Source organism: Camelus dromedarius, chromosome 7 (genome assembly GCF_036321535.1).
Source record: "Camelus dromedarius isolate mCamDro1 chromosome 7, mCamDro1.pat, whole genome shotgun sequence".
Lineage (NCBI taxonomy): Eukaryota > Metazoa > Chordata > Mammalia > Artiodactyla > Camelidae > Camelus > Camelus dromedarius.
In genome coordinates this window covers 17,431,804-17,446,082 of record NC_087442.1, presented here as the reverse complement: position 1 = coordinate 17,446,082, position 14,279 = coordinate 17,431,804, and the positions used below count along the sequence as shown (strand labels likewise).

At 39.3% G+C, this 14,279-nt stretch overlaps 1 protein-coding gene across 5 annotated transcripts in view; it reads left to right on the top strand.

Annotated features, from left to right (window-relative positions):
- EXOC4 (exocyst complex component 4) overlaps positions 1–14,279 on the top strand; it is a 702,098-nt gene that overhangs the window by 184,330 nt on the left and 503,489 nt on the right. For all 5 annotated transcript variants that reach the window (XR_836802.3, XM_064487345.1, XM_010975676.3 and 2 more), the window contains 2 exons: positions 6,004–6,149; positions 10,495–10,583. Coding sequence is in view for 4 of the 5 variants with exons in the window: in XM_064487345.1 (XP_064343415.1) it covers positions 6,004–6,149; positions 10,495–10,583 (235 nt within the window). In the remaining variant the exon portion in view is untranslated. The remainder of the gene's footprint in view (positions 1–6,003; positions 6,150–10,494; positions 10,584–14,279) is intronic.

Genomic DNA, 14,279 nt, shown 5'->3' with positions numbered 1-14,279 from the left:
GCTTTTATAATTATTATCAGTATTTAGGATTAGTCCAATGGAAGCAACTTTGCTGTTCCCAGAATGCAAACTCCTGGGCATCTGCATTTTAAAAGAGCAAATTATTGAAGATGACAGTATTTACTGTAGGCACATTCAAGATACTGCACAAGTTGAGCCTTAGTTCATATTGGGAGCTCAAGGTGATTTTTTTCATGGTAGTATTGCTCCTGCTATGAAGCAGCCTAATTCTCTGATTCATGGGGGTGAGGGTTAGGGGCACAAATTTGGTATGGCTTTTCTGTATATCATTGAATAGTCGTTACTAGTCAGGAGAACTAGTTTTCCAGTTGTGTAGACTGAAATCTGTGCAAACCACTGCTCCTGTTATGAAATACCAGTGTTCCACAAAAATAGTACTTGCGATATAAACGTCATTACTAGATGCAGGTTAGTATATACTCGTTTATTCATAGATACCTTTTTTAAAATTGAGTTATACTCAGTTTTCAATGTTGTGTCAATTTCTGGTGTACAGCACAATTTTTCAGTCATACATGAATATACATATATTCATTTTCATATACTTTTTCACTGTGAGCTACTACAAGATCTTGAATGTATTTCTGTGTGCTATATAGTATAAACTTGTTCATCTATTCTGTATATACCTGTCAGTATCTAAAATCTCCAACTCCCTTACCATCCCCCTCCCGCCTTGTATGCATAGATATCTTAGTGAAGACTCATTCACGTTATCATAAGGGAAAAATAAGGAAAATGTATTAAGGGCTATAAGGAAATATTTATAGAACCCAGGGGTAGAAAATCTAAGGCCTTATCAGTAACTGGATTTGAGACCTTTGCACTATGGAAAACTTTGATTGCAACCTTTGAATCTCTCTTCTGTGTGTCTCCTGTTCTTCTCTGGTCATCTGGTTAATTCTTTATTCTCTCTGTACAGATTGGTTTTTTTAGATTTTTTTCAGCCGCATGGTAAAAGGGGGTTGCCCCCAAGCTCTTACATCTTCTCACTTACATCGGCCAGCACAGACTGTATCCCACTAACACATTCCTGGGGAAAAGAATCTGACTGGCTAATTGGGAGTTGGGTGTTTCCTTGGTGACGTAGGCTCTGACTGAAAGGCTGGGATCCTAGTATGGTCACGTTTACCAGAATCCACTGTTTGGTTGGGAAACAGTCCTTAGATGAGGCAAGGATTTTGTAAGCTGGGAAGATACTAAAAAGGACCCAGCACATTAAGTGTCTACAAGGATCTGGGTGTTTCAGGGAGCAACTAGTTGGATAAATGGAGAAGCTGAAGACAGGAGGTGTGTTAATTCTCAGCCTGTAAATCCCATATTTATTTTTAGAAAATTCTACATGTATAATAACCACAAGTAACCACAGACAATATGTTAAATAAGGAGGCTTAAATGGTAAATGAGGGATTCATTCAGAATGATGTTACCCATGTTATAGCAAGTTATGAATCTCAAAATCTTGGCTCTGCTTTTTATATCATGAGATTTCTGACTAGCATCTTAGCAACTGCTAATCAATATTATAGCAGAAGAGATACCTGACCACCCCATTATATGTGCTCTTTTTAAAGTATTACATTTCTTTGCTTCTACCACAGAATCATCTAACATAGTAGATACTCAAAAATACAGTGAATCAGGATATCACTGGGATATGTAGATTTTCAGGTGCTTTTCAGCTATGTTTTCATGTTTCTTGTCTTTGGTTTTATAAATGAATGCCTTTTTTTCTTTTTTAATTTGTTTTTTGGGTAGGGGGAGGCAATTAGGTTTATTCATTTTTTATTTTTAGTGAAGGTACTGGGAATTGAACCCAGGACTCCATATGTGCTAGGCATGCACTCTACCACAATGAATACCTTTTAAGTTAAAACACAAATAAATTATGACCTTTAATTTTTTGAACTCTTGATCAATCAGAAACAGCAATTCCAGGTACTTAAAAAAAAAAAAGAAAAGAAAAGAACATCTGAGATATGAAGGAATTTAGAGTCAGTAAGAACATGCATGGGATTATCTTCTGAAGATTTTCTGTGGGCAGGATGTATTTAATATTAGATGTAATGCCCTTTGCCCCAGAATTCCAGTCTTGGGAGATTTACCCCAGGTGAAAGACAAACTGTATAGTGTATTTCGTTTCATAAAAATGGAAATCTGAACTCGTCCATGAGTGGTTAGGATAGTTATGAACAATTTGGAAAATGTGGTACATTATCCACAATGATGTAGACTCACTGAGAAATGATATGGTTATGTTTTAATACCAAGCATCTGATGTCAAGACTTTGTAGTCAAAGATTAAGCTCAATTCAAACACATTTCAGACATCTTAGAAGTAGGGGCTTATTTGTTCTTTGAGATAGTAAAAAAAATTGTACTTTTGCCAATTTGGCTGTCAACATAAAACTTTAGCTGTTTTAAAGCATTATTTTTTCAGCTGATGATGAACATTATTAGGAAAAAGAGGCAAACACAGTGAAAGAAACAAACATCACAAAGCCCATGATTAAAATCACACCTATCCTTTTTGTTTTACTCATAGTATAGATGTTTGCACTGAGGGCTGTATTTTGGAGACGCTCTGATTTACATATAACAACATATGCATCAAGGCTTCTTATCACATGCTTTTTAAGAAGTCAGCAGTTCGCTGTATTTTTTGATTCACCTGTATGTTACATGGCTCCGTGGTAGAAATGAAGAAATACCGTGATTTAAGGAATAGAAAAATCCCTCATGTTTGTAAATGGTCAGGTGTCTTTTCATTAAATAATAGCTAATTGTATCAGGCAATTTTGGATGAATATTTTATTGAGTGATGTGTAAAATGAGTACTTTGGGAGCTCAGAAAAGGGTTCGGGTGACCTAGAGTGGCCTGGGAAAGAGGTCATTGAAGAGGAAACACTGGAACTCTGAAGGGTTTGTTCGGAATTAAGAGAGAGGGTAATCTAGGGTAGGCATTCCAAAATGAGAGGGCCCAGGCATATTCAGAGGTAGGTTAGGTAGGTGATCTTGACTGGAGTGTTGGTTTCATGTTAGGGAGAATAAGGCGTGATTGGAAATGTATACTGGGGTCAGGTAGTTATAGGTGATATGAGGAGCCTTATGACAGCAGCACCTGTGTTTTTAGGAATATCACTCTGTTGATGGTGTTTCTACAGAAGGAGCAGTTCCTCCAGAAGGACAGGAAGTATAAAAGATGAGAGGCAGAAAACTAAATGAGAAAAACTGCATGAGGTGGTGGCTGTCAAAATGGACCAGAAGGGGTCACCTAATAGAGAGTTGAGAAGGGGATGATTCATGAATTTGGGCACTAACTCTTTTGTGGATACAAAGGATGAAGAAATGTATTAAAGACGGTTTTGACGTTTTAAACCTGGATATCAGTGAGAATAAGAAACTACTAAAAAACCCAGAAAGTTGACTGAAGGGATTATTGATTTTATGGGAAGATGATTTAGGTTTCAGAATTTAGGGTTGATTTTATCAGTGAAATATGTGAATAGGTCAAGCATGCAGTCACAGATGTGGGACTGGAACTTGGGAGAGAAATGAGGAATAAGCTATGTCACGGCAAGGGAAATGACATACGTGAAGGCTGCTTTTTGAAGTTTAGAATCTAAAGATAAAACGGAAATAAGATGGTAGAATATAAGGCTCAAAGCAAGATTTTTGTTGAGAAGGTACATACATGTAGATAGAAAGGAAGAAGCTGGTGGATAAAGATAGACTAGTAATCCTGAGAGCTAATAATTAAGGGGACTTGATTGTGGGGGAAGGAGGGGAAGAACAGTGCTCTGAAGACAGCTGGGTTTAAAGGACGCTGGTTAGTTAGGCCTTGGTCGGTCAATGTTTTATTGTATGAGGACAGTCATTAAATTCCAGGATAATAATTATCCCCAAAGGATTACTTGCTTTAGCGCATCTTCATGCTTTGGTAGAAACCTACTTCTGTCATAATGGTGTAATAACCAACACTTGAGTGAAACCGGGGCATTTGTAGACATCTTTCTATGTTATGTAAATTTTAAATTCTTTTCTGATTTACTGGCCTTTTATTTTCCTCCCTGGCCTTCTTTTGATCACAGATTCCTGCCAACTTTGTTAGCGTTAGTGCCAAATGTACAAAATAATTGAGTCCCTCACTGGAGTTGTGACTAAAGTGGAAACCCAATTCAGTATCCTCCTGACTCTTGTGCAGTTTGGGGGATGCGTTAGCAGAGATAGTATTTGTCTCACTGTATGACTTCATCAGCATGAGGAATAATACTCCAATGGCTGCATAAATAAATAAAAAAAAGACCAATCTCTTAACATGCTTTATGCTTTCCCAGTGAAATCTTTATTGAAAAGAACAGAAAATGAAATAAATAAAGTCCATTTACTGCCACCCGTAATCATTCTCATTGATAGTTTTTATACTTCTAGGGAGAGTAGAGTGTCATGGGAAAGAGAACAGACTTCGGCATCAGTTAAACCTGGGTTGAACTCCTGGCCTATTACTCTGTAATTATAAGACCTTAGGCTAGTTACCTCCCTCCCCTCCTCTTGCCTTCCTCCCCCCCCCCCCCCCCCCCGCTTCCTTCCCTCCTTCCTCTTTCTTTCAACTTTTAAAGGAGTACTTTAAGGTTCACAGCAAAATTGAGGGGAGGGTACAGAGATTTCTCATTAACTTCTGCCCCTGCATATGCATATAGGCTAGTTTCTTAATCTCGTGAATTCTCAGTTTCTTCATCTCTAAATTACAGAAAGTAGCACTTAACTTCATAGATTTGAACATCGAGTGAAATCCTGTTTTTAAAATGTCTAATATTTGACAAGTACTCAGTAGTGTGTATGTGCTCATAATAGAGACATAATTGGCTTTAACGCTTGGATCAATGTTGTATTCACAAATGCTTTACAAATGTTTTTTGATAATGCTTAATATGATCCTCAGTCCTTTACTGAATGAACGATTATATATATATATGCAGAAATAGTAGTTAAAGGGGACTGTGAGTCTGTGCAAAGCTTTTACTTCAGTCATGAGTAGGATAGCTTGCCTACATGTACTCTATCTACCACTTCGTTATCTTAGAATTTTAAATGTGCTAAGTGATTCTAGAAATGAGTTGATATACTTCAGTCCTGGATTAGATTTCTTAGGAACCACGGTGATTTCTGTTCCAGATCCACTCTTTTCTTTCACAGCAGTGGGAACCTTTGCAACACTTGTCTGAGAAATAGTAGAACAGTTGATTCTAGCCCCGGCCCCAACCCCTGAGGCTCTAAAGTGGATTGATTTTTATAAGCAGGACCTGCTGGCAGTAGTGATCAAAGAAGCTGTTGCTTTTGTCACTTTGAAGCTCTAAAGCTGAGTAGTGGCCCTGGAAATTATTTGCAGGTCAGGACTATGTAGTTGGCTGTGGCCTGTGCTTCTCTGGTTGGTGGGTTTGTTAAAGTGCTGGCCTGCTGTTCTGATAATCAGTCCACTAGGGCTCCCTTTGCAACTCCTGAGCCTCATTTCCTTATCTGTAATCTGGGAATTTACTTACCTGAGAAAACTTTGCTCTAGGTAACACATCTAAATGGATTAGCCCTTTAGTATATTAAGCCTTCAGTAAATACTAAGGCATTGTTGCTCATGCTGCTATAATTTGGAATAATGAGGATTCAGTTATGACTAAAGGAGTACATTGATTAACTCAGCACAGTGCCTGACACATAGTAGACCCTTAATAAAAACTTTCCCTTTACCTCCTTGTGCAAATGCCCACAGTGCCCTGTTCCCAGTTTTTAGGAGTAGGCAGCAAATCGATGATTTTCTGGCTGTAATGAATTTTTCCTTAGACCTACAACTAGAAATAGGAATAGCTGGGTTAATATACTTCTGAATGTCAAGGAGGTTTTAGAATTAGGTCTTTGTGGTTTTGAAATTACTTTTTCTTAATTGCATATAATAAATGTGTATATTAAGCTGTTCATCTGATTGTACAGATGCTGTTGACCGAGTACTTGGATATGAAAAATACTCGTACGGCCTCTGAACCGTCAGCTCAACTGAGTTACGCCAGCACTGGACGAGAGTTTGCAGCCTTTTTTGCCAAGAAGAAACCTCAAAGGCCCAAAAATTCTCTTTTCAAGTAAGTATCTCCCTGTTGGTAAGAGAGGTGTCAAGATGTGTTACATCTAAGTAGAATAGTTTTCTACTTTATTGACAGCCGTTATTTCACCCAGTTAAAGTTGATTTGAAATAATCTATGGGAAGTGAATATATATTCAATTCTCTGTACTTCCGTTTTCTGTAAGGGAAGTGGGTATTTTGGAATACAGTTAGTGGACTACCTAGAACCGTTAATAAAAATTTCTGGAATTTATTTCTGCGGAGTTTTATATGAAATGAAATTCTCTTGTTTCTGGGGAATTTTATATGAAATGAAAGGAAATGCAATATTTCAGCCTTTGAAAAGGCCCCAAGCACCAAGAAACAGTCTTTGTTAATAAAGTTATGCAAATCTCCCTAGCTACACAGTATTGGGTTTTATTTGATTTAATAAAGGAACAATCTGGAAATTCTTTTTTTCTAATTACTGTCTTAGCTGACCTCACTTGGCTATGTATCCTAAGTGTTTGTATGTCACTTGGCAACAGCTAACAGTTGATATTGTTATTGGCATTAAGAATAACAGTGATAACAACTACCATTGCTTGAGTGCTAACTATGTACCAGGCACTGCGGTAGATGAATTTCTCAAAATAATCTCAGTTAAACATCATTTAATTCAGATGATATCAAATTTTGGCAGCTGTAGTAGTGGTTACCTCTTACTGAGTCCTTACTGCATGCTAGCCAAGGCATTATTAAGTCTTTTTCATGCATTATCTTGTTTACTCATTCGTTGTAACAATCTTACGGGTGTGAGTTCTATTTTTAATCCTGTTTTTACACATTAAAAAAAATTCAGGCACAGAGAGGTTAAGGAATTTAGGTAAGTTCACATGGCTAACAAGTGATAGAAACAGGTTTTAAATCTTGGCAGTCCTATGTCCTTCGGAGGAGTTAACAGATGTTTAAGAGTTGTATCTGTAAATTTAAGCCTAGACAGTGAGTACAGAAGTATCATCCCAGTATTGTGAATTCATTCTTTTTGAATAGCTGAAGGTCCCCTGTCTTTTATTGATTCACTTTTGAGGGGTTTTTTTTGTTGTTGTTTTGGGTTTTTTTCTTTATTTCATGGATTCATAGAGCTCTTAATCATTAAGGAAAGTTTCAACAGTTCATGAATCTTGTGGTCAAGAGGAGAGGAGATTTACTGTGCCCACACTGGAATAAAATCCATTCTGTTTATTGATATCTCTCTCTCTCTTTAAAGTTTTATTCAGGGGTTGGATACAATATCAGTTAAAATGCTTTAGTCTGCAAATAACATAGAACCCCAAATGAATAGATTAACCCATTGGAAATTTATCATACCCAGCCCTTTCCTTTTCTCTGCATTCAGTCCCACTCCAGTAAAAATGGTTGTGCCAAGAAAACAGTGTGCACATTTTTAGTCCTGCACATTTTTTAAATTATTAGACTTCATTTTTTATAGCCATTTTAGGTTTACAGAAAAATTAAGCTGGCAATACAGAGGTTTCCCATAAGTCTCTGTTTCCCAGTTTCTCCTCTTATGGACATTAGTGCATTAGTGTGACATTGTTACAATTGATTAATCAGTATTGATACATCATTATTACAGTCTGTTGTTTACATTAAGGTTCTCTCTTTGTGTTGTATAGTTTGGTGGGTTTTGAGAGATGCACAATGTCATATATCTTACAGAATAGTTTCACTTCCCTAAGTATCCCCTATTTTCCAACATCCCCCTGAACCCTTGGACTGATCTTTTTTACTATCTCTCTAGTTTGCCTCTTCCAGAACATCTAAAAGTTAGAATCATACAGTACATAGCCTTGTCAGACTGGCTTCTCTTACTTAGCAATATGCATTTAAGGTTCATCCATGTCTTTCTGTGGCTTTTTTGTGGCAACGTTTGTGTTGCTGACTAATACTGGTTGTGTGGATGTACCACAGTTGGTTTGTCCATCCAGCTATCCAAAGACATCTTGGTTGCTTCCAGCTTCTGTCAATTATGAATAAAGCAGCTGTAAACATTCATATGCAGGTTTTTGTGTTAATGTAAGTGTTCAGCTCATTTGAATAAATACCTAGGAGTATGATTATTGGATCAGATGGTAGAACTATGTTTAACTTTTGTAAGACACTGCCAAACTATCTTCTGCAAGGGGAGCAGACCAGGGTGACTGTCTTAAATCAGTCAGGGTTCACCTTCAACGGCAGCTCTCCAGTCGGAGAGGAAGCCCATTATCCTAAGCACCCTGCTTATGAAGAGGGAGCTGGAAAGCAGAATGCCCAGGTAGAATCAGGGCTGTGCCAACAAGCAAGAAAGATGGTAGGAGGAAAGATGGTTGATGGAGACAACTAAGACAGCCTCAAATGCTGTCTAACCATTAAGCCTTTTCTTTCTTCTCTCTGCTCCTTCCCCTCACCGCCTCCCAAACCACCTCCTCCCATCTCTTCCCCTCCTCCCATTCTCCCCTCCCCTCTCCTCTCCTAGCTCAATTTACCATTCTAAATCTACATGCGTTACAGAAAGTAGGTTTCAGGGTGTTTAGATTAGATGCTCTCAAGCTCTCACCCTGTTCAACCTTAGACCACATAAACATTGTCAGACATTTGGCCAGTCCTGAAATTGTGGTATCAGAAAACATGTAAATTATTGGAAATGAACAAATGAACTTAAATAATTGTTACACGCTCATAATTATTCCATAGTAATAAAAACTCATCACCCACGCAGAATTAGGCTATTATTACACAATTGCCTGTTGCTAGTCTTGGTTCCACCATTAATGAGCCATGTAAGTCAGGGCAGGCCTCCCATCTCGATGGGCCTCAGTGCCTTTGGCTATAAAAGAAGGAGGTGAGACGGGCTCATTTCTAGTGCCTCTTTTACTGTAAAATTACACCAATCTGTGACTTGTTGCACACACAGAAAGAACTCCTGAGTAGTAAAAATGCATCAGGTCATAAAGGATTGAGATTTTGGCAAGCTGTAACCTGTTTTTATCACATCCATGAAGAACTGTATTACTCTCTTTAATTGCCCCTAGCCAAGGTTAATTGTGTTTAAGGTCTCTCTTCCTGTATAATGTGTGCCTCTCTATTCTTTGCTCACGACTGTATTTTCTTCCCTTGCCATTTTTGATCAATAGCTGTCAGCATGCTTTTTGGAGGTCAGTAGCTTCTCTTCAGCATTTGACTGGCAGGTGGCACTTTTGAAGTACCGCACACTTTGCCTGCCTTCTGGCTGTCAGTGCCCTCTTAGTTCTTGGCAGAGTGCAGAGGAAGAAGCAAGTAACCCAAGTGTCTCCCTCGGACTGACATTGATCTTGGTATTCATCCTCCTTGTCAAAGGATGGCTAAAGAAGGCATAATTAAGAAAATGTTTGGGCTCGTTAGTCGGGACCAGAAACCTATCCCACGATCACTGTTGCTCTTTCATTGTGTCGCTGTTTACCTCTTGGTGGCTGTGATTCCTAGAAGGATTTCTCCTGTCAGCCTGTTATCCTGACTCTGAAAATCTCAGGTTTAAAATGGAATTTCTTAGCACATCAGAGAACTTACAGTTTGATAAAGTCATGATTTTACCTTTTTTTTTTTGATTCCTTACCTTCAGGTTTCTTTTCAGACTGTGGTTCTGCTTTTCGTTTTTCTTTTTTTCCATTTTATAGTCATTGTGTTAGCTTTTAAAGACCTGTTCTCTATCAGGAACCTGTCCCCTATGTTTCTAACTGCTGAAACAGTGCCTGGCGAGGTGTGAACAAACATTTTGTAGCTTGGTATTTTTGGAAGTGTTTTAAGTGATAGGTGGCAGGGAAGAATCCTGGCAGCCGTTTAGAAAGTACGTTGTTTTGGAGGAGAGACCACAGATGCCTTGTTTCTTTGGTGAAGTTATTCAGCAGCATTTCTGCCATGCCCTTAGTGCAGTCCTCTCATGGGGGGAGCTTGCCTGGCAGGAGGGCTGCTGTGAGGCACTGGTATTTCTGTGGTGGCAGCTGACAGTCACTGATGGCTTTGGGACAGCACTGGAGCAAAACAGAATGACTCTGCAGGATGCTCTTGCTGTTGCTGTGTGTAGGGATCCTGGCAAGGGATCTGGAGGTGAAAGAAAGTTGCAACAGATTGAGTGGTACCGGGTGAGATGGAGGAGAGCATAAGATTTAAACACTGCCATGGAGGAGCGTTCAGACAGGAATATTGTTCATGAATCAAGGTCGATGGCAGCCTGCTCTGGCCTGGAGTAGCCAGAATGTCTTGGTTGTGGAACACTAGGGAGCTGGAGGAGAATATTTTTGGAGTCTATGTAGCTGGACATCACCTATTTGATTACTCCTAACAGTTCACGCTGCATTTCGTTGCAGATTCGAATCGTCCTCCCATGCCATCAGTATGAGCGCCTATTTGCGGGAACAGAGAAGGGAGCTGTACAGTCGGAGTGGAGAACTTCAAGGTGGGTAATTGACCCTCTCTGGAAAAATGTGTTTTCTGGAGGAAGATCTGACGTGTTTATAGCATGTGAATTTGAAGTCTGCATTCACAGGAATCTTTCAAGATCACAAAGATTTAAAGACTTGGTAATCTGTTTCTTCTATCATGTCCCAGCCTCTGCTGCCAAGCAGCTTAAACTATTACCAGGGCCACAGGATTTATAGACCTGCTACCATTCAAGTGGGAACTCAGAGCAAAAAGAAATGAGGTCAGTGTCTTCTTGCTTAAAGATGGCACTCTGAGCATGCAGTCATAGTCTAGGGGAAAGTAGTCTTCTGTGGCTGCCACTGCTACTTTTAATTACTCTTTTCAATACTTTCTGGAATATGGCAAGAGTACTTGAGATTTGGGAAAAAAGGGCAAATGCAGCCCCTATTATTACTTAAAGGGAAGAAGTTGTTCTAATCAACGTAACTTTGATACACAGGATATTTGATACTCATATGTGGTTATTGAAGAGTTGTAATCTGCAGAATGAAATACTTAAGAAACTAAATTATTAAGTAAACTTAATTAAATTAAAAAACAGACCAATAACATCTTTTTCTATGACCAAAAGGATGCTAATTATGATAAATGTGATCAGTTAAACATTTGTGAGGGTCTGCTAAGTGCATGACATCTAAGCGTTGGATGAGTACAAGGAAATAAAAGATAAAAGCCTTAAGAAAGTAAGGAAATGTGTTATGAATAAATATCAATAATAGTATTGGGCAGTCAGTGGTAACAACTAAGTAGACGGGATGCATAAAGTTGCTAGCGGAGTTGAGAGAAGGGAGTGATTCTTGGTTTTAAAACTGTGGGCTTTCTCCGTGAAAGATGGATAAGAACACTTTCACTGTCTTTGATGCATTACAGGCACTTGGAGTATTTTGCATTGACTAGTATACACAGTTAAATATTTAGTTTTTAAAACGCATCATAATTCTACATCAAAATAATATGAAGCAGCCAGCCAGGCCTTTCCAGATTGAAAGATTATTGCCTGGTCATTCCTGTCTTCACCTTCATAATTCATCTAAATACATGTAAATTTTTCCAGAGGTCCTGCTATGCTGTCTCATAGTTAGATCACAGTAATAATTCCACAGCTCATATATACAGTTACCAGAGCTAAAAGCCTGAAAATATGTTTGAGGATAAAAGGAAAAGGAGATTAGCTTACAGGCATTTCGTTTAATATTAAAGTGTTGCTAACTGTTCTGGTAGACACAATATGTGTGTGTCTCGGAGTTTTGAAGTACCGGAGTACAGAGAGTAGTTAGAATTAGAACAAATGAAGGAGTGAAGGAGGAAGGTGGCCTGGGCTTCTGTAGGCAGCTACCTCCCAGGCGTATGGGGTGGACTGAAAAGCTTGGAAGGAAATGGCAGTTTCTGAACACACATCCGTGTAGGGCTGATGATACCTGGACTGCCACTTAGCGGGGTAGCAGATTATCTCGGGCCGGAGATATCTTCCATGTCTCCATCTTCTACCGTAGCGTCCTATTCTTAAATTCAGAGTTGGCCTAAGGAATAGCTTAAATTTACCTCCATAATTTTTCTCCACCTGGTTTCTCGTATATGACATTCCTTTAATAAGGGCAAACAGAGTCTTCTTTCTCTCCCCCCGTTTTTTTGGCTTGAATCCTGATTATTTCATTTTTATTAACTAATCAACTTGATTTCTCAGAGCAGTTTTAGGTTGTCAGAAAAGCTGAGTGGAAAGGACAGAGAGTAGTAGCTCCTGTCCCCACAGGCGCACGACCTCCCCTGCTCTCAGCATCCTGCACCACAGTAAAGCCTTTCATTCGGCAGTTAGAGATGAAAAGGTAGACCCCGTAGTTAGCGGGGACAGTGCACCCTGTCGTTCACTCAGATTCACGCATTATTGGTGAGCAAGGATAAATGGCGGTTACTATCTTTTGGTTAGATAGTAGGCATCGTGAGTGAGCACTCCACACCCTGCAGTAGCCACGTGGAAGGATTTTCTGTGCCGCACTCGCCACTCATGGCTGGTGATCTCTTGAGAGACAGTAGAGCCAGTCAATGAAGAGTAGAAGGTTCTTGGCCCACACTGTCCACATTTAAAATCGAGCTCCCTGTTGCCTAGCTTCCTAAGCTCTGTGCCTCTGTTTCCTCATCTCAAAATGGGGTTAGAAGTAATAGTGCCTACCCCATGAGGCTGTTGTGGAAGCTAGGTGAGTTAAGGTATAAACAATGTTTAGCAAAGTGCCTGACATGTCACAAACGTTATGCCTTTGTCTTTCTCCTCGAATACTGTTACTAGGACTGTCACTTAGATTTTCACATCAATTCTGTTATGTCTCCTAATTGGGCTAAACCTTACCCAGCTTTCCAACTTAAATTTAGTTGTTCTGGTGAACAACTAGTATATGAAATTCCCTGCCGGTCCCTGGTGTCCCTAACTTAGCACACACACACTCTCTCCCCCTGTGCTTGTGGCCCTTGCTGTGTGCTCACATCTTTAGTGTTCCCTTTCTGATCACTTTCCACACTATATTGTGGATTAATTTTCATTTTTTGAGTTAGCCACTGCACTCTAAGCTGCATGAAGGAAATACTGTTTTATTTCCTGTGCTTAGCACAGTGCTTCATATAGTAATTGTTCAACAAATACCGACCAGCCCACGTACAGAAGGAATGAGGACAGCAGAGTCTACAGTAGGATAGAAAGCCTACCGCTGAGGGGTTAGGAAGGGCCCCAGAGGAGATGGGACCACCGACAGCCATGATCAGTTTCATAGATTTCCATTAGTTTTTAAGTTTAAGGCAAAGCAGAGGCTATGCCTAGGTACATTTTTGTTCTTGCTGGTTATACATGGCTTTATTAAATAGAAATGTTGCCCTTGAGCTGTCTGGCCTAGGACAACCCTGCTGTATGTAATTAAAAAACATTTTAAAATCCAGCTAAGTTACAGAGGCATTTCATTCTGTGAGGATGGCTAATTGAAGAATCACTATAAGCTAACTAGGAATGTTCCCATCCTTCAGAAAGTTAATTGAAAGAGGGAACTTTCAAGCAATAGTCTATTGTACTTAGCAGTGTTCAGCAAAATAGGAGGATTCATCTCTGCTTATGGGGAGAAAGTAGTTAGCAAACATATCATGTTCATAATAATCATTAAAAAATAACTTAGCTGAGCTGACACATCATATGCTTGGTGAGAGACTTATCAACTGACCAGTTTTTGTAAAAAAAAAAAAAAAAAGTGTTACAGTGTTTTGTTCGGGAACAAAAGTTTCTCTGATGAAAGCTCTTGATATTTCAGCTGGAGAAAGGAGAGGGGAATCACATCTATTTTCCATTAAAAATGGCCATTCTTTTTCAGTCATTCTATTAATCTGGCTGGTCCAAGGACCACAGTGAGATCTGCATTTCAGCTTATTCTGAAAAGGCATAATTGAATAGTTCAGTCAAATCATAAGAGACTGGCAGAAGAATTTTGTCTCTTCTCTTAATGCCACGTAGCTGCAGGCTTCGCTTCCCAGTGGTTGGGTTCATAAGGTCAGCTCTTCCTTCTGTTGCTGGAGAGCGGTAGAGAAAAGGCTATCAAAGTAACATTGAGCAGCTCAAACTTGACGAAAGTTAAGTTCCTGCCAACATTCTCAATTCATCACGCAATTAAAAATGTTACTCACCCTAACAACACACAAG